Genomic DNA, 24448 nt, shown 5'->3' on the forward strand with positions numbered 1-24448 from the left:
AGTGATCTAAAAGAGAAAAAACAGGCTTCATCTGAATGGAACTTTATGTAGCTTTTATTGAACATCGACATTACACTGACGCTAATCTGGTAACAAGAAAAATGATACATCATATAAAACGTTTCAATATGTTGAAATGGGTACCCCCATAAAATATGTTGTCGATAAGAAAATAGAAATAAAGAAAACAGCAATATTTAGCAATGCGATAACCTCTGATTTATGGTTTGTGACAATTATTCAGAAGCATTGGTTATTCGTAGTCGATAGCAGTGGTTGAACGGTAAAATCTTCATTTTTTCAAATCTTCACCGCATTCCTGTGACACGTATCGATGTCTGCGTTGTGTGGCTTATTCCAAATCCCATATTTCGCAGAGTAGGGGTGTCAAGGCGCCTCGCCTTTTCCACGAAGAGACGATTTCTGCGTTGTTATGACTGAGGGATCTGATCTCTGTCAACATGGCTAATATTCGGGGAAATATCGACGTCCGCGTCGGAGTTCTAGCCATGCTGTACTTTGCCAGCGCACTTAAGTACAGGTCTTGATATTCGTCGATGATCTCTTTGTTTTTCACGAAATCATAATCTAAATTCAAACGGAGTTTACAGGAAACCACAAAGAGACGTGGTATGCTATAGTTGCATCTACGTCCAACATATTAGTCAGTGAAGCCAAACCTTAACCCACGATCACTTTTACTTTTAAAAGTTTATAGGAATGGGACGTTGTATAATTTTGTCCTTGATGTTTTTTGCAGCATAGGCTATAAAGCGACTCCTGATATACATACACACGATCTGTGCATATGCATGCCATGGGTACATGATGTGCATATGCCGCCGGATAAGGAAGGTGCAGAAGTAACCTTATACGGCTTTCCAAGTCTTGCACAGCCTATCTATGCTATACCGGTGATGCTGATCGCCAAGCGGGAAGTCATGTATACCAGTGTTACTGGTCAGGTCTTTGGTCTGGCCCGGCCGAGGATTGAACCCATGACCTGCTGATCAAGAAGGCGGGCGCTCCACCACGCTTACGTGACATGTAGAACAACCTATTCTTATGACTTGGATCTTGTGAACTTCGTTAAATAGCATGATTACCACCGTATCTGTATATATTTTGGTGGATTTTACCTATTTGTAGCGTTATTAGTCATTTTGCTTTAGTCGCGAAGATGCATCCGGCGATTTCGCACGCCACCTCCCAATAACTGCAAACTAGATGCGACACCGCGAACGAATCCTCTTTACACTACTTACTTCAGTATTATTACAAACGCTTCATATTCTACTTCCGCTTGAAGTAGTTTTGATGTGTTGAATATAGCTACTTCTACTTGTTATTGAGTGTAAAGTTAAGGAGTTACTTCTACTTGAATACCAACGGTGACAACTATGACCTATCTGGTGTAACTTCAGTCAGATCCGCCGCGGAAAACACGCATACCTATAACATGGTACGCCTGTGCCATGGACCAGCATTAGGCCTCATTTCTGTTTGCGACAGGGCTGCGCAAAATCGAGTACGTGGATGATTCGAATTGATTATATTAGCAGCCGAGTCGACTATTCGAGCGCTGCTCATTTTGGCACTATAAAAGTACGAGTTCAAATTGCGCATTTTAGGCGACCGCAAAGAAAGTAAGGCCATTTTCGATCACATTAAAGATAATTTGGTAGTTTTAGACTTTTTAAGGTACAGAAACTCACGATTAAATAGATATTCATATTGAAATTACCCGGTTATTGATTACTGGCACCTGTCAGGGGTAGGCCTTCGTCAGCAACTATAGTAGATAATGGAAAAGAGCTTTGTATATCAACGATCGTACACATAATATGACGGCACCGGCGTGAAATTTCGAATGAGAGAGCGTTCAATGTACTATTTTTGGATGGTACACTAACTCCTTCTATTGTAACAAACTAGGTAGGCGTATTTCGACTCCAAGGCACACAAATGAAAGTGTCACCGGACTCTCAGGCGACAGGAAACTTCCCCGTCTCGTGTGAGCTTCTAAATAGCTTTGTGGTCAACCTCAGAATGCCCAAAGGATAGTAAGGATTGAAATAAAAGTATATCTCACCGGAATTGAAGATGACAATGGCGATGAGCAAGCCGTACTCAATTTCGTCCATCCCAAGCTTACCAATAGCATTGAAGAAGTCGAGCAAAGCTTCAAACTTTCTTGGTTCAACACCTGAAAAATATGATCAGATGATGAGACTACAGCAGCTACAGGCTACAGACGCAAACTAGGGCTGTGCAGTACCTAAACCATCCACCAACCATCATAACCGACACAGCAACTACTACAAAAACGAACAAACATACGAACAGAACACGCATGCGAGCGCCATCTACCGGCGGCTTCAAACAAAAATCTCGACAAAAAATTCGACATCGACTGCTGCGATGAGACGAACCGATAATGGGGAAAGATTTTATCTGATGAAATTTTGATATTTTACGTACCTACTTGAATAATGATCACAAATACGGCAGTACCAGAGTGATTCTATTCTAAATCCAGCATTAGGGGCAGAGTATTCGAATACCACTCCTCATGAACTCATTATGAAAGATATGGAAAGTCCAAAGGTGTACCTTATGTGCTACCATAAAGAATGTAATGCTAGTTTTACAGCACATGAGAGATAATTTGGTATTTTTTCGACCATACCTATTTCATTGCACTTTGTGGTCGTGTTCTGGGTTGATCACGACTTCACATAAACTCTGTAATACTTGTTTCGTCTGCCGCAATACGACCAATCGAGTTTTCAAGGCTTCCACAGAGGAAAATATGATATAAACTATAATTTTCATTGTTAGATTAGCCCTTCGTGGGTAGCAGATAATTTCAGCACTCTAAAGATCATCTCTCATCATCTGACTCGAATCATCAGAATTAATGCTTCATTCAGAATCTAGTACTCGAATCCTTTTGTCCAGCCCTACCTGAAACCAAAGATTCACAATAACGAAGTAGGCCTACATCTACTATTACAGAGTACTTGAGTAGGTTTCGCCTGCATTCGCTACTCTCGGAAGTACTCAAATGGTTGTGTTTTATACTACTTCCATTTCCACTGGAACAATTGCCAGGACAACTACCTAATTTGTACTATTTTGATTTTGAACAGTAGAAAGTAGTTTAGCTATAAGTTTCACAAGTTGAAGTTGAATTTATTTTTGATTGTCAGTAGTACTGATGACGAAGTTACTTAAATGGTCCGAACGCTCGACCGTTCACTGAAATTTGGAAATCATGAAGTTCGTTCGTACGTTCCGAGCAAGATAGTATAATGGTAATGCGTCCGGCTACTTGATCGGTAGGTCGTGGGTTCGTACCCCGGCCGGGTCAGACCAAAGAATCGAAAACTGGTATCCGCGGCTATCCTGCTAGGCGCTCGGCATCCACGGATAGCATGGAGGAGAAAAAAAGCGGGGGTGATGACTAGATGGCCTTACGGTCGTATCGCATCTCCGTCGTCAAAAGCATCTCGATGGTGCAGACGAAACCGAATACCCCCATTCTTTCTCTCTCTCTCTCTCTCTTTCTCTCTCGTTCGACTGGGACGTGTGTCTGGATATTTACATTGTAATGTGCTATATCTCGCAATGATGCATGAAAATTCGACTCATATTTCACCTAAACTACTCATTTTATCATCATTTACATTCAGGCTTAGCGACCGCAATCAAAGTTGTGAATACATGATTATGTTATTGGTCCCGTTCTCGTTATCATAATACGCGTCCAAACAAACCCTCTTTTCCTTACCTACTTCCTCGAGTATGGCAGACTTATTGATGGCTCGTCTGAGATGATGAAAGCCGCATGAGTTTCTAATCAGCATCGCTTCGAAAATGCTTCCCTTGAGCAAAGCTATCTGGTCCGGGTATTCCAGCAATAAAAATCCTGCGGTGGAAAAAGAAAATCTACATTCGGAATTTACACTTTGACACCTAATATTTATATTGGTCAATAATAATACATACTGGCAGCATCTGATAATCGTTCAACTTTCACCATGCCGACCGGATGAGTCATCTTATATTTATTCGTAACATTACGTGATTGTACAAGTATGCCCTGTTCAATCATAGGCGCTTTTATGTCATCGTTACTTACTGCGCGATAAGAAAATACATGAAATTCTGGTCCTTGCAAGGTATAATAGTCATTTTTAAGTTGATATCCTTACAAACATTCAAACTTGAACGGCTCATCTATATACTGCATAAAATCAATAACAAGGTTACTAGAGCGGAAAGAGGGAAAGGTAGGGAGAATATATTCCCGGGAGATAACAGTGTTGAATGCTGAATACTGCCATTTTTTGCTTACCTGTTTATAAGCAAATACATCTTCACATATCATTTTCTAATTCGTTTTCAAAATGTTGTATCACATGTCTGAGATTGCATGTCTCTAAGCGTAAATAAAGTTGGCATTTACATTTTCCGTGGAGACGTTACCAATATGCTCAAATAATACCAGATATCACTCCTATCGCCGTGATTCTTTTGATAACTGCGTAGATTATTTATTTAAATAGCGAGGATGCTATGGAAATCCTGATCATGGCATGGTAAAATGCAGTGGCGGCTCGTGACAATATCGGGTGGTGGGGCAAGGGCTGCGAGCGACTTTTATCAACATGACGTCACAATGGCGTTTTCCAACGTAAAAAAGTAACTTTAATATGATGGTCACATGAATTTCCCGACAACAGTGATTTTAACGTAGGTGCCGCGAGAGGTTTGCCGGTGAGCCGTGACTTGAAGTGTGGTAACAAATGTTTTATTCATTTTTTTTTAATCAAAGGATTATTTTACATAATGTACGTGAACTAAGAATCGTCCCTATGCCACGAATCAATTATCAGGTCATCCTTAGTAGCATGCGTTATGATTTCATGGTAGAGTTAGAGATTACGCAAATCGATAGGCCGTCCGAAAGTGTTTCGTACACGATCCTGGTGTGTTACGACCACTGAGCTGGTGGTTACGAGTTACGACCAGGTGATAGGCAACCAAAGCGGAGGTACCCGGCGTACGATTGGATCAATGGACTGGACAATTTCTATCATCATCATCATTGCTTTATTAGCAATTTTATCAGTTCAATACACCACAAAAATGCGATACAATGAAAAGACAGGAATATGTCGAAGCGACAAGGAGTAGTCTTCTAGACCTTTAATTTTCGCTCTAAAGGCAACTGCGTAAACTAGCCTACGTACGGAGCAAAGATTCAATACGATTCATGTTCGCACTTGACTTGACCAGACTAATTCCAATGACTAGAACTCGAGAGATTGCGTAAGCCTAACTGCAAAGGTCAACGACTTCGGACACATACGCAATTGTTATCTCATAGATTGGGCCTGTCATATTGAATCCAGAACATCAATTTGAATGGTCTTTGAAGAACTAAGGACAGCAGCCTCGGAACTTCGGTCTCGGAACAACATAGTACATTTTGGCCTTGAAACTGGAGATTGTGACGCAACACATACGGCTTACTGTCTGCTGCCAAATCGCCGTTGGAAAATATATTAATCAATAAATACATGAATGAAAGCCGTAAACTTAGCATACTGTTACATGAAATCATCGAGAAGTAGCATTCGCAATCTCATAACCCATTCCGGCATGGTACACTGTCAAAATCAATACAAACAGACGAACACCGAACTTTGAGTAAAATAGATCGAGGAATAGGCTGATCGAATGATCAGCTGTTAGCCGACATCGAAAATGAAATAGCTATCGCATTTGACAGGGGATTGTAAGCAAATGGTTTGAAGGCCACAATTTCACAGTGAAATGCACATTGGCGAACATAAAATTATGTGAATATTTGAATGCAAACCGAGAATCTTAGTTAGCTGTTTCATGCGATCATCGAGATATACCATTGGAAATATCATCACCGATCTCGTTATGGAACGCAGACTAGATTAGCACAGACAGACACCGGCTTTTCCGTGAGATCCGCAATGATGTAGGTAGGCTAAGTATCAGATCAGCGCGCATCTCTACCATACTCGACTTCGAAAACGAAATAACTGCCTCAATCATTGAGCGTCAACTTTAAGACTTGGTACCGCGTTCGATACTAAAATCAAGACATACCGTGCAAAAGCTCATGACAGATCTAGGTATGGAACATCGTTAAAATCAATAGAGATCAATAACGGCTTTTGCGTAAATCTGTTAGCGATAAATGAAGAGTCAGCTCTCACTCGACTTTGGAAACGAAATTACCACCCACATAGTTCAGTGACAAACTTAAAACTTATTACAGCGGTCGATACTAACATTAAGACTTACTGTGCCAAATATCATGACCGATCTCGGTATGGAACATCGTCAAAATCAATATAGACCAATACCGGCTTTTGAGTAAAATCTGTTTGCTGTACAATGTACATGATAGATCAGCACACACTGAACTTCGGAAACGAAATTACCACCCTTATCTTTGAGTAGCAAGCCTGAAACTTGGAGCAGTGCTAAATACTACCTTCACGACATATCGTACCAAGTTTCAAGAATTATCATGGTGCGAAACACCGTCAAAATCGACATATACCAGCAAAGGTCGAGTCCACGCATATCACGGTAACCGAGTTCAGATATAGATACGATTGTTACATCACACCTTAAGGGCGACAGGCATAGTTGCCCCACTTGCTCGGCCATTTTACGAATAGGAGAGAGTAAATCACCGTTTCTTTATTGTGCGCGGCTTTGAGAGAATAGATAGTGAAAGCTTGTTATGAGCGCTACCGGGCAAGCCCCGGCTAGGCATTCACAAAGCGAAAACACAGAAGAGAATTCGATTTTCGCAGAGACTTCGCTATGTATGGGCATTTGTTAGCGAAAGCACAAGAATAATGCGGGTTTCGCCGTGATCTCGGTATATACTGATTGCTGTGCGTCTATAAATGGTTAAATTGTTATTGAACAGAATTTTAGGTGGGGCAATGCCCCAGTTGCCCTATAGGACGAGCCGCCACTGGTAAAATGAATAAAATATTCAATAGTAGTATATATTTAATATTTGCACTCTTAAATATGCGGAAGCTAGCGGTATAGTGGTCAGCGACATCCCCACCAACGGGTGCTAGTTCGAATCTAGGTGCTGCCACATTTTTATTCTCATCAACTTTCATGAAAGGCAAAGAACATTGCAGTATTGACAGATAAAGATCGTCTTGGTGCGTATGTACTGTCACGATAAGCTCAATCATTTAAAGATTATATCTCAAATCATGACAAATACCGACTGTTGAACCATTCGATTTGCTCTGCTTTTGTACGAAATAATCATTCTTTGCCATCTGAAGCCAGAGACGACTGCAAGAGCATTATCACCTTAAAAAGCAGGACAATGTTTGGTAATTATTTTTTCTACATAACTCCATGATTATTTTGGTCGATTACGGACAAATTAATAAACTATATATTGGGTGTATCGTGTTTAGTCTGCTTGACTCGTCATTTAGTTATTAAAAACAAAACTTGCGTTGAGGTAGTACGATTTCAGTACGCAAAGTAAGAACATAAAGAACGGTTCCAGCACCGATATTTGGTCTCATATTGTTGTGGTTGGTATATGCTAGTTTCAGAATAAACGCTGTATGCCATCATATTAGTATAAGGTGATATCGTTCGCAGATTCTCGAAATTATTAGACTAAATAAGCCATTTTGATGATATAAATGGTTCAAAATAACACTGGATGTAGTTTTGGTATCCGAAATAACTGTGAATTCTCGAATTGGAATCGGAGAACCGATCCATGAGTATAGCAAAGCTTTAGATTAATAGGCCTACACATCTTTCATTTCAACTTATTGTCAATTTACCAGCATATGGAAAATCGGGTGTTTCAAGATATGATTAGGTGTGGCTGTCCATAGAAAAAAACGAACGTCCAGACCAATGCAATGATACAGATAGAGAGTTTGGTATCGCACGCGATTCGTTACCCCACCCACACGTTTAAAGCAAATAAGAAAGAATAGCTGTGCCGTAAAATAGACGAGACTATTTAAACAGTGTATTCAGTCACGATTACGATATCGTTTGGTAGCCGTGGTGAACAGTCAATGTATATTTCGACTTTTCTGCACCATGCTGACAGCGTTTGATTTTGAAATATACCGCGAAAATATATGTTTTATGTATAAAGGAGGGAATAGGTAATTATTCTCATGTTTTCGCTGATGTACTACTCTGAACGAAGGCAAAATATCAACGCATGGTAATTTACTAATGTTCGTTTATTTATGCTGATGTGATAATGTACTTTTCCGGAATAAAGACAATCGTAATTGGAACAAAAAGTTTGTTCTACACGGCAAACTTTATGGGCTTTGTTATTAAAATGAATACGCCGTTCATTTTATAAAACCCGAGCAGACGAGATATAGAATACAAAAGACGAACTATGGTCCTAGCAAATATATTTTACAAAAATTTCCAGTAAGCTATAAATTGTGTCAACATATGGATTGGGTGACGGTCTAATCTAAATCTTAGTCGACAGGAACTGACGCTTGCTTCCAAGCGGATTGCCGCGGAGGTTGATCATTCATTTTTACATTACAGCGAGAAGTTGGTATAACAACCTCGGCCCAGCTAATTTGCAATCGGTGTGGTTGCGATATGGCTGTAAAGAATGTCTCAAACAGAACACACCCAATCCACCCACATCTAATCAAGCTCGGCTGAAAAGTCATCCGGCTGCAATCTATCGATTCGAACATACCCGGTATGGTCTTTGCATATTCAACCAAGACCTGCACGTGAACTGTCGTAATATCCGAAAGTCTGCATGTAGTTTTCGATTCTTTGTTGATGTATTCCTCCTGGAACGAAATGGAATCTTCTCAGGGATTTTTCTTGGGAGGGATTTACCGAAGATGACCATTGAAATTGCGAATTTCCATGCCGAAAATATAAATAGGGTGGCATAATTGCATAATAACTCGGAACCGGATGTAAATTGTATCCAATATTGAATTGATGCGTATCAAGTCAGATTTAAACACAGGATAAATAGGTCCCGCACGGCCAGTTTACTTGATATTCGTAAAATACGATACTCGACAACATTTCATCAGTAATTGTTATTCAAAGTACATTTAACTTTCGTGGCGAGGGAAGAAAAATATCTTACTTCCAAGAAATACAGAAATTATACACAAATAAATTCCATCAAACTACGGTAATAATTCATGATGTAAGTTTCGAAGCTAATAAGAAATGAAACCCAGAAAGAGTATTGGTTAGGCTACGCTACGTGGTTACAGATGGATACTCGGTTACTCGCCCACTTGAAGCTTTCTTGTCGAACAGCGAGGGTATTCGCTAAACTTACACCAAGTAGAGTCTACATGACAGCACATTTGTAATAATCCATCTCCATTACCGTCACAGATACGGAGAACAACAACTGAACCGCGCTGTAATAGTATTTCACGCATAGAATTTCTCACCCATTTGCGCACTATTTCCGGATTTATCTGGTATTTCTTGAAGGCGGCGGCCACGGTATCGATAAGCTTCACTTCGTCGTCGGTTAACGCGAGCGTGGTCTGTGAAAATAGCTCAAGTTGACCGGGAGATTCATGCAGTCAACAGTTGTTCAACCATTATACTATTACTTAGTCGTATTGGGTAAGAACCGCGGAGTTGTAAGATTGTTTATGAATCTCACCTTGAAGATTTATTACTTCAATCTGACACTCTGTGTGGGCTACATGATTTCTCAATGCCATACATATTTCGACTGTTGATTCTGACAAAATTATCGCACGAAATTGATCTTCGTGGTCAAATAGCTTATTGCAAGTCATATCGGTTGAAGCTATGGGTAAGATATCGCAATGGATTTGATAGTGACAATATTGTTCTGGTAGATATAATCAAAATATTCGCCATATATATCTTCATTTCAAAATGTTGGTCAGAATTCTGGAAACGAGCTTGGAAATGAATGCACCGTGACACTGAATACTAATAATGTTAATTGTGGGGCTTGGCAAAATCGAGACAACTTGATATATTAGGGCAATACACCATTTGCACACTGTGGGAATATTTTGGGTTAATCACGACTCCTCTGAAACGTCATCTCTACTAACGTACGTAGCTTCGTACTGCCTATTTCATAAGCTGTGATACAAGCAATCGAGGTTGTAAGACTTCCACGGAATAGAAACTATATTTCTCGTTGATAAATTAACTTTTATTGGCCAGGATCCATTTCAGCACTCGAAATAATCACCTTTAGTTACTTGAGACGGATCATGAGAATTAATACGCATTTCGAATTCGAGCACTCAAATCATTGTGCCCAACCCTAATCAATTGTGACTATGTTCACCTGATAATCGCTATTTTGAGAACCATCCGATCCGCTGGGTGATGACACAGCAGATGATTGTTCGGGCGACGTTACGCCGGTACTGGGAGAGGAATGCTCCGATTTTAGATGATCTTCGTCCGTTCTCTGTTGCTGTTGCTTCCGTTGCTGCCTCCTGATGCGTTTGGATCGGCACTGGATCTCAGTCAGAAGGCCTGTAGGAAGGAAATGGACATTTGAACAAGGATTGGATCGATCGAGTACTTGATCTCTCTACGTAACTCGTAATAACCAGACTAGAGTGCGCCTTCATTTCAACTTGAATGAGGCACAATCATAAAAACAATATAAATACCATAAAACACAAATAAATCTGTAATAAGTCTCAACCGGTGCTCTATGGAACACTAAGGGTTCCCTGAACCAGTCTCAGGGTTTCCACGGAGGACAGGATACACACTCATCTCATACAAATAAATGATTTGTGATGATGCGGCCGGCTTGGCCATCGTGCGTTGCAGATAATTCATACCCGTTCAGTAGACTAAAGTCGAATTGTGACCGTTGTGGTGGTACGGCGTGTGCAGTGGGCCAGTGGCTTACGCAACACAGGTTTGGGTTCGCACTCGAAATCCCTTCCTCCTGAAATGCTGATTATATCCCCTATATTTTGAACATGCGTTCCTTCGTAAACGTGCGATTGGTATCACCCTGTCGCGTTTCGACCAAACAGAAAAAACCCATAGCGGAGCTCTATTTTCGTACGACACCAATAGATGAATAATCCTGAGAAATATCGATCTAATAACATCAGCAAATATACCGCTATTTGACGAGTGAAACGAAGCAATTATGCCCGTATTTGAGCGAGGACTCTTGGATATATTTAGCAGACGTTGATACCGGGTTTGAACGTCATATTCGCTGTCCCTTCTGGCAGCGAGTTCGTACAATAAGCGAAACACAATTTCGAGACTTTAATTTTTCCAACGTTCGTTTCACAAATGACTATTGTCAACTACACGGCGGTTGAATTAAATTAATCTACAAGCAATGAGCACATACCGTCTGTAAACGTTAAAACGAAACTTTTCGCCATGCCGTAAACCTACGGGTTGTATTCAACTTACGAGTTGGCGTAAACTAACCGTGATGCCATATCCTTGGGGTGAGGTGGGTAATGGTTATCGTGTACCGCCGTCTCGCGCCTTCTCAAAGTCTATATATACCACCAGATTAACGGCAGCATTTGACTCGTATACAGCAACACTAGTCTGCCCTCAGGATTACCGGACCACAATCTGACATATCGACCCCGCCGACCGACACATGACGCGTTCGTTTGTGTCGCTTCCTTTCAGGTTACCCTTTCTTAAATCCAGTGTGCATGTCTCTTATTTACATGCTGTAGGCCAAGGTGGGTGTCTGATTTCATTCACTGATTTCGTTTAGTTTTATTTTGATCTGATCTATTTACTATTCACCTAATTCCTTTCCACTTAATCGATTGTGATGTAGCGATCATGGTTCGTCCACGTATAGTCAGGGTGGTCACGCAATAGGTAATAGAAGCAATACTACAAGTACAAATAGCATAAGGAACGAATGTCCCATTCAACTCGGATACACCTAATTGACTGACACCAATGTTTTGCAGCAAGCGATTGAGTTTGTAGTTTAATCAAGACGCCGCATATGTGGCGAGATAGCGAAGTGGTAAGCTCCACACCCGCGACACCAATGAATGGGCTGCAGGTTCGATCGAGTCCGACCGAGCCTAAGGTCAACTCTAGAATTCTTACCTAAGTGTCGGAGGTCTATCTAGGCTCGTTTTCGCCACGTGATCCGCGTAAGTGGTGTCTTATAAAAAGCCGAGAAGTGGGTAATACGGTAAATACGGAATAAAAATGAAAACTATCGGTCTGGTGTACAATGACCAATGAAGTCAAAGCACCATGAATAATTAAAAAAAATAACACGCCGCATCCAATTCATGACAATTACCTTACTATTTTGAATGCTGTATAGTCAGGGTTGCCATACCGTCCTTATTTCTAAGATTTGTCCTTATTTCTAAGATTTGTCCTTATTTTGAAAGGCCATGTCTTAAAAAACTCAACTGTCCTTATTTCTAAGAAATGTCCTTATTTTCGACTTGTGTCCTTATTTTGTCTTATTTTTAACAACTGCAGAACTTCGATCGTTTTTCTGTGGTATCTGTGTTGCATAATATTCTAAAATGATTTTACGTCGAGATTTTATGTTATCAGAAATGAAAAGAACTCCCGGCGTTTACACACCACAGGATTTGACTTCTAAGTGATCAGATCATAGTGTCCTAAACGGTATATAGACCCAGCGAGATTGAACGGCTCACTGTATTTGGGTTTATATCATACTTTTCATTTGGCCAAAGGCAATTTGACGGCCATTCTTGACCGGCTTGCCGAGCGCTAACTTTAATAAAATGGGTAATAATGGAAAGCTGCTGGTGTACTGATTACGAAGATATAAATTTTACTCGAATATAATCATCCTCGAATTTTCCATTGTGACATAACAATTCTGTCTGGGAAAAGGAGAATGCAGCTCAAGAGAAAGAGCCAGACTACATAGTTACGTGACAAAGCCAAACTCCATCCGAATGCAAAACTCGAGACTGATTTTTTTAAGGTTGGGGGGTTCCAGGGCCCTGAGCAGAATAAAATGCATATTTTCGTAATGAGTGCAGCTTTCTATTGATAACCATTTTATTAAATTTAGCGCTCGGCAAGCCTGTCAAAATGGACGTAAGATCGAAATGACAGTCAAGTCCCAGCTACCAGTAAAATTAACCTATAGACCTCAGCTGTGTTGAGATCCATGAAGCACTTTCTAATAACAAGTAGTCGCTAGAGCAGATTTGTTTCTGGAAAAAAGTATTCCAAACAAAGTAGGCCAACAATATGGCATCATCTATCTGTTTGTGGAGGCTGCCAGTGTTAGCGCACTGGAGCCACGGCAAAAATCAGAGCATCAGGTTCTCCGTATCATAACCAGGGCCCCAACGGGACTGATATGTGTGTCCAGCAAATCACTGCTCAAAAGATTCGGTGTCCTAAACATAAAAGATATGCGGAAACTAGAAATAGGCAAGTTCATGTATCAGTGCTACTGCCCCGAAAACTTCAATAACTTTATCTCGGTATCAAAAATGCACGACACGCGCGCGCGCGCGCGTCCACGTCGTCCAACTACCATATGGTAGACAAAAAAGAACATCATCGCGCTATCAAATATGCCGGACACAATTTTTGAAACAATATCTCGCCGGCTATCCGACAGTCATCGAGCATGACATGTCCACATTCAAGTCGAAATACAAACAATTTATACAGAATGAACCCCTGTCATCCCTCTAGTTTACCGGATTACGACCTGACATATCGATCTCGGCTTCCGACACATGCCACTTTTTTGTCTCTTGTACTTTTATATTAGCTTCTTTTGCTTTTCATTCAGTGTGCATGCCTCCTTTTTACATCGCCTAGGCCAGGTGGGGGTCTGATTTCGAAGACTAATCCACGTCGGTCCGACACCTTCTTATCTTTAATTTATCGCAGTTATGTAGTGAATTAAAATGACAAAATTATTAGCAATAAGATGAAATGAATGTGATATGCCGCAGCTCGTATAAATACAAACTAAGTACGTACAAAAACGCTTTTTAATGCTAATCTAATTTTTCGACCGTCCTTATTTTTGGGTCCATGGCGATGGCAACCCTGTGTATAGTACTTTACAAAATTGATAATTTGTTTGTTATGTTTGATGAAAATAACTAGCTATTGCTGTAAATGAGCTTCGTTGTTTTAAGCAACATACCACGAGTTTATTACCGTAATTCAAAATAATAGCCTCGAATATATTGTTTGTTAGTTCATCAATACAACATTGGCGCTTATCGCCTGCAAGGTAATTTGCGCCCAGTACATTAATTTCAGTAATGTCAGACGTCTTTAGCTTTTTGCTCTTTTAACTTGGTCTTTTGCTGCCTTCTTTCTAGAATTCGGCTCTCTCTGGGCTTTTTGGGCTTTTCAATGCGCTGTTCATACAACAATAGCCTCGAATAAGTGTTATAATAACTTACATTCTTCAAGCATCCCAACTTCCTTGCACTTTTTGAATCTGCAATGCGGGCATTTCCGTCTTGTGTACGTGTCCATTTCGCAATTCCCTCCTTGTTTACATCTGGATTGATTTGATATAGTTTATAGCAATGTTGTTTCAACATAAATTGTGTTCGAAGAAAAACTACCATTACAGAAGGTAAACAAAACCCCTGCACATGCTATAACGTCACGTCTCCGCCAATAGAGTAAATCGGGTCAGTATACCATTTGAGCAACATATCTATCCAAATTGAAGCAATTTTAATTGTAATGTTTTCAGTGCCTTTTGGAGGTTACTCAAGTAGGTTTTGCCTACTTTCACCACTTACTCGAGTGGTTGTCTTCATACTACTTCCACTTCTACTTGAACATTGTTATGTAAAATTACCTGCTATTTAAAATTTGGATTTTGAAATGTAGGCAGTAGTATTGAAATCGTTTTTTATCACTTATGTACGTGAAATTGTCATATGAAATATGTAAATTGGCCCCATGTACCTCTGTAACTACAAAAATACTTGGGAATTTCACCAATTTGAAATGTCGTTCGTCGTTTTGCATTAGCCACGATGATACATATTGCAATTTGGAAAGGTGTTACATCCAGCTAACTGCTAAAAGTAATTTACGGCGTTATTTCTACCTCTAGAGAAGTAGGGATGCTGACTATTTTGACCACTTCTGTTACATATATCAAACTGAGTGGATTGAAATTTGAGACTCAGAGCTTGACACAAACGGGATCAGGATGTAAGATACTCTCCACACTACAAAGTCATGGTTGACATGTGTAGTACGGTAGCTTACGTATTATTTCCAATGTATTGATGTCAATGAAATAAATCTTTGCTAAAGTGATTTGAAATTTACAATGTTGGGATTGACTTGACATAGAAAATAATAGTGTTGTGTGATCATCAAATTTTCGACTTACCCTTGTTTGTAACTTGTCTTGTTTGTGATTGATCTTCTGAAAAATCCTTTGCAGCCTTCACAAGTCAACGCGTTGTAATGATAACCAGACGCCCGATCTCCACACACCGCACAGATATCCTCGGGTTGCCTTTTACGCACCTGGATTCGAATGCAAAAAATTAAAATACAAAATAATCGATCAATAGCGAGGTCAAGAGAATTTTTGCGATGTAATACTCCAGTACACCTAAACTCATTGGTGATCATATTTCGGGATACTACGAAGGTGTTTCTGTAAACCTATATGCCGTGATTTCATTAATGAAACTTAATATGCTTATATGCATAAGTGCAGTCGTGAGATATACTTATGTAGTTGTCATTATTATATCCCAAAACTAAGTTCACTGTACAAAATATGAAGTGTAAGAAGTAAGGTGCCCTACAAACTGTCGAGAACAAGCGGAAGTAGTCTAAAAACAAAACCACTTGAGTAAATATTGCAAGTAGGCAGAAACTAATCGAGTACTCAAAGAATTAAGAACGGGTACTTACAATTGGTCGAGAGTCCGATCTTTTCTCTGATGCACTTGTATTCTTGCGTTTTTTCTCGTTGCTGTCAAGTCTTTCCGATTTAATTTCCGCTTTCCTGCCAGACGCGTCGCATATATTCATTCTTGCTATGTCAGTTAGTTGATCAAGCGGCGATCCAGCTAATGGTTCAGACGATTGACTTGACTTGGGGGAAAACTGCTTCGGGAATAGACTCTGCTCGTTAGACTGGGTCTGTTGAGATATAGCATTCTCTGTTTGCACCAACGCGTACGTTCCTGAACCATTCCTGATTTGCTCCGTCATAAAGTGGCCTGCTTGTACAATTGACGGGCTTGGGCCGATATACTCCGGATCGTAGGAAGAGCGTGACTGTGCCAACGATCCAGGATGATGAAACTTCTCGTCATGACTGATATTATTGTTATTATTTTCATTATTCCAGCAAAGTCGATGCGGGTCTGATACAGCACTTCCGACAGGTAGAATAGTTTGTGTATTTTGCGGCGCGTGACATGTATATTGGGAATAATCGTCAGCGAGATTGTGACCGCATTGCGTGCGGTAGATCGGAAGGGAATAAAAGTTTTGATTGGTGGGTTGCTGAGCGGTATATTTCGAGTAGCAATTTGTACAAGACGCGTTCGCGTGCAGGTGGTGACAGTTAGCGTAGTCCATGTTCTGCATACTGAAAGCCATCGATTGTATAATAGTGTTGTGTATCGCGCATTCTTGACACGGGGAACTGGACGGTGCGGGGTTCTGAAGGTTGCTTGGAGGCTGCACCATAATTCCCGGTTGGTCATAATGAGGCAGCACTGATACGGCAGACGGAATGAACTGATTTTCCATTCCTAGAGAGTATTGCCATAGATTGCTATATTCTGTAGATATATAACAATAGGGATGATACAAAGGAATTGGCGGCATATAGCGGTTCTTGTGTACTAATCGTTAACTCATATCATCCATGTTTATGATCATTTCTGTCAACAATCCAATGCAATGTCCTGCAGCTATTCAAGATATTCCCTGGAGCGGTGGATCATAAATCTTTACAATCACGTTGCTTCTGAAAAATCGTAACTCTATTCCGTAGTAATATTATAGTAGCCAACCATCATAATGGCTTACTTCACCATTTCGAATTTGGTCACATGAAATTCGATTGTAGCGGTCGAAATATAGGCGGCAGTCACGGAATTTTATAGTATTCAAAATAGACCGAGCAAAGAAACGCGGCAACATAATGTCGCGATACAATTGAAGTCATCGACAAATGATTATATTCTATTAGCAAAAAATGTGTATTCACATCCATCATATACGGGTGTGAATATACATCCGTGGTACACCAAACCAGAACCTACCACATATACGTACACCACAGTATCAATCAAACACAATATTGTACTCTAAATGATGCTTGTACTAAGATACGTAGAATTTATAGCCTCGATATAATTCTGAGTTAGGTTCTGTTTTCGTATAACCTATTGCCTTTAAGGTGCGAATACACATTCTTTTCGCTGAGACTCTATTGGTGATTATTAGAATTCAACCTCGGTTGGTCGACATCTATTGCTGCGTTGGTGAATCAATTGTTTCTAGGAATGATGCAAGAAAACTGAAAATGATCAATGTCAATTAAAAGCCAACGCGTTAGGAATACTTGATCATCATCATCATCATCATTGGTTTATTAGCAATTTTTATCAGTTCAATGCACCACAAAAATGCGATATAATGAAAAGATAGGAACGTGTCGAAGCAACTTGGAGTACTCTATGGAATCTGACATCCACGTTGGCCTAGGCGATGTAAAGAGGGGACATGCACAATGCACAGCACATGCACACTGAATGAAAAGTAAAAGAAGACAGTATAGAAAAAAGCAAGCGACCAAAATGGAGTGGCATGTCATGGAAGGCGAGATCGATAGGTCAGGTCGTGGTCCGGTAATCTTGAGGATGGACTATAGTATCATTGTTCGTATCAATAAATAGCAAGCGTAAAACCTGCTGTAACCTAACTAAAAACCCTACCTACAAGTATAGCTTTACCAATCTGACCACATAACTAGCCTAAGCCGTAAGCTCAGCGATTCTAAACCTTTATTAACTTGGGCAACACTCACGCTAATCCCACTACCTTGAACTTTCGCTGAGTCATAAAACAAAAATCTACCGCAATACACATCAAATACGATACTATAGATTAGCCTACTGATAACGAATATGCCCCGAATACTACTGTATTTTAATTCGCGAAAATTTGCGAGTCCGTTTTGGGTACGGACATGGCCTCTTTTGCCCCTTGGCCACGAGTATGATCAAGTATTATCTACAACCGCTAAATTTAATTTAAATCCAAAAGTTTGATTAGTTGCATTAATTACCTAGCGACATTACATAACATATATCAAATCACTTCATATTATGGAGGCAAAATAATAATTCATTCTGTTCACTGACTTTGGAAGCTGCCAAAACAGCAAATATCAGATCCTCATCCTCCGTATCATTGCTAGAGCCCCAAAAGAACATAAATGTGCTTGCGACCAGCAATTCGCTACTCAAAAGATTAGGTATCAAATTGTCTAGAAATTGTGAAATTCAGGTATATCAGCTTCATTGCAGTCACCGTTCAATAAAATTGTATAACTTCGCTCCGCACGAATTACATGTATAACAGACTACAAACTATTACCTGTATATAAGTAGCTATCGGTCTATAGGTCTGAAGATGATAATCTTACTACAGCCTACCTACCTATGCAATACAACATTTTATACTTCGAAATTTGGCGAAGTATTTTGTATGGCGCTGGGTGGTCCGAATTATTACCGACGTAGACAAGCGATTACACCATGGCTACACTTCAACTTACTGTACCTGATAAATAACCAGTGTTATGTCAACTTCCAATTGGATATATAGCATCATTATGCGACTCTCTACATGCAGCGAATATTTGTAAATCTTGCTTTGATTGATAACCTCGCAATATCTTGTTCTGACTGTAATCATCGTAGGTATTAGTGGCGTAGTTCGTTCGACTAATAGCTACAGCTTACTGTATAAGATCTAGCAACTACAACTCTAGTTAAATATTAACTCGTAGCCTATATTGCTCGTACTATTTTCATCATGACTCATTTCAGGGGACACTGTAAGCGTCTGTCCTAGCATTCACGAATCCACATCTTAATAAGGACGGGATGCTCACTGCTCACGAAAAAAAAAACGATAGATACATCACAAAATATATCACTGATGTTATCGGATACGTAGACCGAGCGAGGTCGCGGTTCTGTTAACCACCGAAGCGAATTGAATTTATCAATACAAACTTAGCTATTTGGCCGAGATATGACGGACGTGCGCGTCATCGTTACGCACGAGCAGACTCAGGTAACAATAGTGGTTAGTGAATCATAGCATGACACGGATAGGTTTCAACTTCACAAACTATTGAACTTAACGCATCGTCATTCTACAGTCGTACTGAAACATTATGAACCAAGACATACTCATGCGGATTATTCCTACACTTTTAGCGAAAAAGGTGTGTATTCACACCCGTTGACCACCCGTAATAGACCAGTGTGAATCTACACAAATCCGTGGTAATAATAATCGCTGGGTTATATTTCTCATCTGAACAAGTCACACAAAATGTATAATGCGATAAGACACAATGCGATGTCATGAACAGCTAGTCGCGGCCCTTTCTACTAGTTATTTCCCTTCCTTGTGAGTGCTTTCTTTCGTCGGGTCTTTTTTCTGGACTTTTTGTCGCCGTAAGAACGGCAATAGCGGGGGAACAGGAGGTGGTACAGTACACGAAACCAGAACCTGCCTGACTTACACCATGGTGTGGATCAAACTCAACATTTTAATCCAAATAATGATTGCACGTAGATACGTAGGACTTATATTAGCGATATTATTTTGAGTTGGGTTCTGTTTTTGCGTACCACCTTTTGGGTGTCAATTCACACTCTTTTCTAAGGGAACCGGTTCTCCGTATATTCGCAGAAATCACATTAATGTTTCAGTTGCAAGTCGGATGAATCGTTGCGAGTTTTAGATGATTCGTATTCGTGTGGCTTCGTATTCGTTCATGTTTCATCTCATTACAATATTATATTGTTATTATTTTATTATAATAAAACCAGAAGTGGTCACTGGTCAGTAACGAAGTACTATTTTTACTTCAAATAGATTCTGCATATTTACACTACTTCCACGAGTGGTGATAGTTTAGACTACTTCTACTTGACAGTTATCAGTTTTACTTGCTTGGAATTACGTACCGCTACTTGTACTTGAGTATAAGTTCCCGTCGTTACTTCTACTTGAGTACCAACCACGACCACTTTGATCGCATCTTTATATAATTTACAGTAGAGGGACTCCCCTCATTGGTAGACCAATGCATAGCCTACTGTCCCACCTATAATTTCGCTGCTATAACAATATTAATAACAAATTATTATTAATACTAGACACAGAGAAACGGAAATAGCAAAATCGCGTTATTTTTTTTGTTTCGCTTGCAATTGCTTAGCACTGGCACGCATTTTCTTGACCCAGTCGCGCTCACACTAGCGTCACTCATCTATTCTCTCAAAACTATGCTCACAATTGAGCGCAGCATTATGGCTTCTTTATTTATCCTACTTGCCGAAATCAGTGACCATATATGGCAATTTTTTATATGCCCCGGTTCTCGTATACGTATGAAATAACGACCGTTTTCTGCATCTGAACTAGCCATCGTCATAGTATCTGTTGACAGGCACACACGTCATTCATCTTCAACGGATAATAGGTATTCTTTTTTATTGTGACCCCATGACCGCGTTGTGTTTCTATCCACCAGTCGTTACTATTAATATGTCGCACAATACACTATCGAAGGACTGAGCATAGCTTGTTTGACCCGCCTTCAATACGCTCACCCGCCTGTTCTGAAATTAGGTCATAGGCGCCGCAATACCCTCCAGTATTTTCGGGCATGGTGCAATTGAAGGGCCGCAATTAGTGTCACTTGCTTTTTATATACTTGTCGTTTGAAAACCATCCCCATGAAATCAGTATCACTTGATTTAAGCACGCTGTGTAAGTGTACGTACAGTAGTGATTGATTCGTAGCGTACTTTTCACCCTTCAAATCACATTCTGAACTGACGATGTCCCCGCACGATACCCACTTGTACGAAGATTTGTTCCTTTTATCACATATTGTTAATTCATCGGGACAGAAAATGACGAAAACAAACAAATCTATTTTTTACCTCAAGTCGCGGCACACCAGTGGGCCACGACTTGCCTGATGATAAGTACTGATGCTCTCGTTGGTCACAACAAAGGGTTCGCCAAAAGAAAAAGTTCGAATAGCACTGCTCCAGAACAGTGGTTCTCAACCTTTTTGACCTTTTGGACCTATGAAACCCATTATCTTGATTTTGATTGAACGGATTATTTTGAAACAAATGCGATTTCCTGCTGATTATCATACTGCCAAATGTCGCTAAATCGTACCATAGAAATTTACTAACGAAAACTACTGCCACATATAACCGGTCTTTAACGCTTAATATAGGCTACTTCAGCGGTTCTTAACCTTGCCACCAGCGCCCCCCAAGGGGCGCTGGCGATTTTGAAGGGGGCGGAAACGCTCAGGTGGTGATATGGGGGGCGCTGGGCTCAGGGGGCGGTATGGGGGGCGCTGGAGAAAAATGGCTTCGCAGTAGATGATGTGGTAGTAGGACATATCCTTAATGAGTATTCAGAGCGAATTAACACCGAAAACTTCGTTATATATAGCCTACAAAAGACATATAGGTTTAATTGTCCATAGGCGCCTAAAATGACTGGCACCGAATGTTCCTGTCTTGGCAATCTGAACCTCAGAAGACGAATTCCATCTGGCAGGGAAAAATAATATGCCAGTGAAGAAATACCAATTTGAAATCGTGTGCGTCTTTTAGTTTAATACTTTGTTGCGCCGATAGCAGACGATATATATAAGACCTTGTTAGTTTCCACACCCTATTTAACGTCCACTTGTAGATTTACATAACTTTATTATAGTTACACGAGCTTTCGGAGCGCCGCTCCTTCATCAGGTGTTAAAGCGAAAGTAACGCAAAAAGAGCAACGACTCAAATTCATATCAAAAATTATATAGTGACCCGACGAAAGAACACACAATACAATTGAAGGAAATTATAAAATCTTTGGATATGGAAGAAGATGAGAAATCAAAGCTCAGTATCCCTTCTGATCCCTCTCTCGGACGCTTCTATCTTCTTCCAAAACTACACAAAGCGAATATTCCTGGACGCCCCATCGTGTCATGTAACAAAACTCTAACGGAAAACATATCCGGATACGTGGAAAAACATCTTAAACCGTTGGTGAAAAACACACCAAGTTTTTGTCGTGACACCACGGACTTCCTGAACAAGCTCAAGAATGTCAATTACTTAAAATCCGGAACGATATTAGTCACCATGGACGTATCATCTCTGTATACGAGTATTCCGCATACAGATGGCATGGAAGCTGTCGAAAGATCTCTTGTAGAGAGTGGACATCCATTGAAAAAAAGCATCATGGAACTCATCAGCTTCACGCTGACGCACAACACGTTCGAATTTAACGAAGACATCTTTCTACAACTTCAAGGCACGGCCATGGGCACGAAATTCGCTCCGCAATACGCAAATCTTTTCATGCACCATTTTGAGAAGGATTTCATGGAGACTCAAACATTACGGCCAATATTTTACACGAGGTACATCGACGACATATTCATGATATGGACCCATGGGGAACGGTCACTACAAAAGTTTCACGAGTCCATAAACAAATTCCATCCTAATATTCGCTTAACCATGGAAAACTCAAGGACTGCAGTTCCATTCCTCGACACGCTAGTCAACATCGAAGAAGATCGGCTATTCACGTCTCTCTATCGTAAACCAACGGACTCCGGTAAGATTTTAAACTACCACAGTTTCAATCCAATACACTGCAAAAAAGGAATAGTCTACAGCAAAGCCCTTCGAATCCACAAAATTTGCTCGAAAAAAGAAGACAAAAATGACCATTTGGAAGTTTTGAGAGATGAATTAACCAAATCTGGCTACGACCAGCAGCTGGTCAAGAAGCAAATAAAAAAGGCCCTCAATGTGCCACGCGAAAAACTGCTTGATTGCTGCAGAAATACCAATGAGGAAACACAAAATCACAGAGTGCCGCTGGTCACTACATATTTCCCGGAAGCAGAAAAGATCCGTAAAATTTTACGTAAACATCAGCAAATACTAACCAATGATCAAAAATGTAATGAAGTATTTCCGAGAAGACCTATCTTAGCCATCCGGCAACCACTCAACTTGCGTAACATCTTAGTGAAAAGCAGGCTACCCCGGTCAAGACCAAAAAACGGCGTGGAAAATTGCGGACAATCGTCATGCAAGACATGTGCTATTCTCGACAACAGCACCGTCATTACAAGAGGACAGACCAAGCACAACACTAAAGGCCATTTTACTTGCAAATCAACTAATGTCATATGTTTGATTCGTTGTCGCAAAGGATGCACCGATGCATGGTACGTTGGGGAGACCAGTCAACATCTTCACAAAAGATTAAATGGTCATCGACATGATATATCTAAAATCAACAAATCGAAGCCTGTCGGTGAACATTTCTCTTCCATTGTACACTCCGAGAATGACATGATAACAAACGTATTGGTCGGGAACATTGACGACTCTATCCTGCGCAAGGCTACTGAACAGAAATACATTGCTAAATTTGATACGTTCCGGCAAGGGCTGAACATAGATAGAGGATGCATGTCTCACTACACCATGGAGTAGGCTATACTGCACTTGACACCTTTTCTACATGTGTATTTTACCATATTCACCTTATCGTATCGAATTTTCAGACCCACAACTTACTGTATGCCAGTGGTCGGGAACGTTTTTCGTCCGAAGAGCCATATTTACCCTATATTTTCCATTTGAACTCCCAAAGAGCCATACATGTCAATCAACTACTACGTCACAATTGAAAAATCATGACGTCACGGTAGCGCAAATTCGAAATCACAACATGGGATTCGTCGTTTGCACTGTATTTTATCTGTAAAAACTCGTACTAATCAGGCTGGCTGTCTTTATTTGAGTAATTAGTATGCAAAACTTGAGTTACATACATCTTATATATTTTATTGTATTGTTATATATTTTTAATTGCATTGCACTCGGAGGCATATGATATTTTTCGAAGCTTCAGACCATTACCATTTAGATTTCCAATTAAGAGACGTAGACAACATTAAAAGTATGAATATACTTTTTAAACAGCTTTACAGCTTTTGGTGGTGCATGACATTCCTGATGACTTG

At 40.2% G+C, this 24448-nt stretch overlaps 2 protein-coding genes across 2 annotated transcripts; one reads left to right on the forward strand and one right to left on the reverse strand.

Moving 5' to 3' along the window:
• Nucleotides 1-32: 32 nt before the first annotated feature.
• Nucleotides 33-20071, reverse strand: LOC145441237 (bile acid receptor-like). Its single transcript, XM_080319061.1, has 9 exons — nt 16018-20071; nt 15482-15621; nt 14526-14626; nt 10418-10611; nt 9528-9626; nt 8798-8897; nt 3794-3931; nt 2093-2206; nt 33-588 (listed from the first exon to the last, which is right to left on the reverse strand). The coding sequence occupies exons 1-9, from the start codon at nt 16942-16944 to the stop codon at nt 353-355; spliced, it is 2049 nt and encodes a 682-aa protein (XP_080175187.1). The 5' UTR covers nt 16945-20071; the 3' UTR covers nt 33-352.
• Nucleotides 20072-22268: 2197 nt separating this feature from the next.
• Nucleotides 22269-23915, forward strand: LOC145441848 (uncharacterized). Its single transcript, XM_080319800.1, has one exon. It carries the CDS (start codon nt 22269-22271, stop codon nt 23913-23915), a length of 1647 nt encoding a protein of 548 aa, XP_080175926.1.
• Nucleotides 23916-24448: the final 533 nt, after the last annotated feature.

Source organism: Botryllus schlosseri, chromosome 6, assembly GCF_051294905.1.
Source record: "Botryllus schlosseri isolate E-star chromosome 6, Bs_hap1, whole genome shotgun sequence".
NCBI classification, from domain to species: Eukaryota; Metazoa; Chordata; class Ascidiacea; order Stolidobranchia; family Styelidae; genus Botryllus; species Botryllus schlosseri.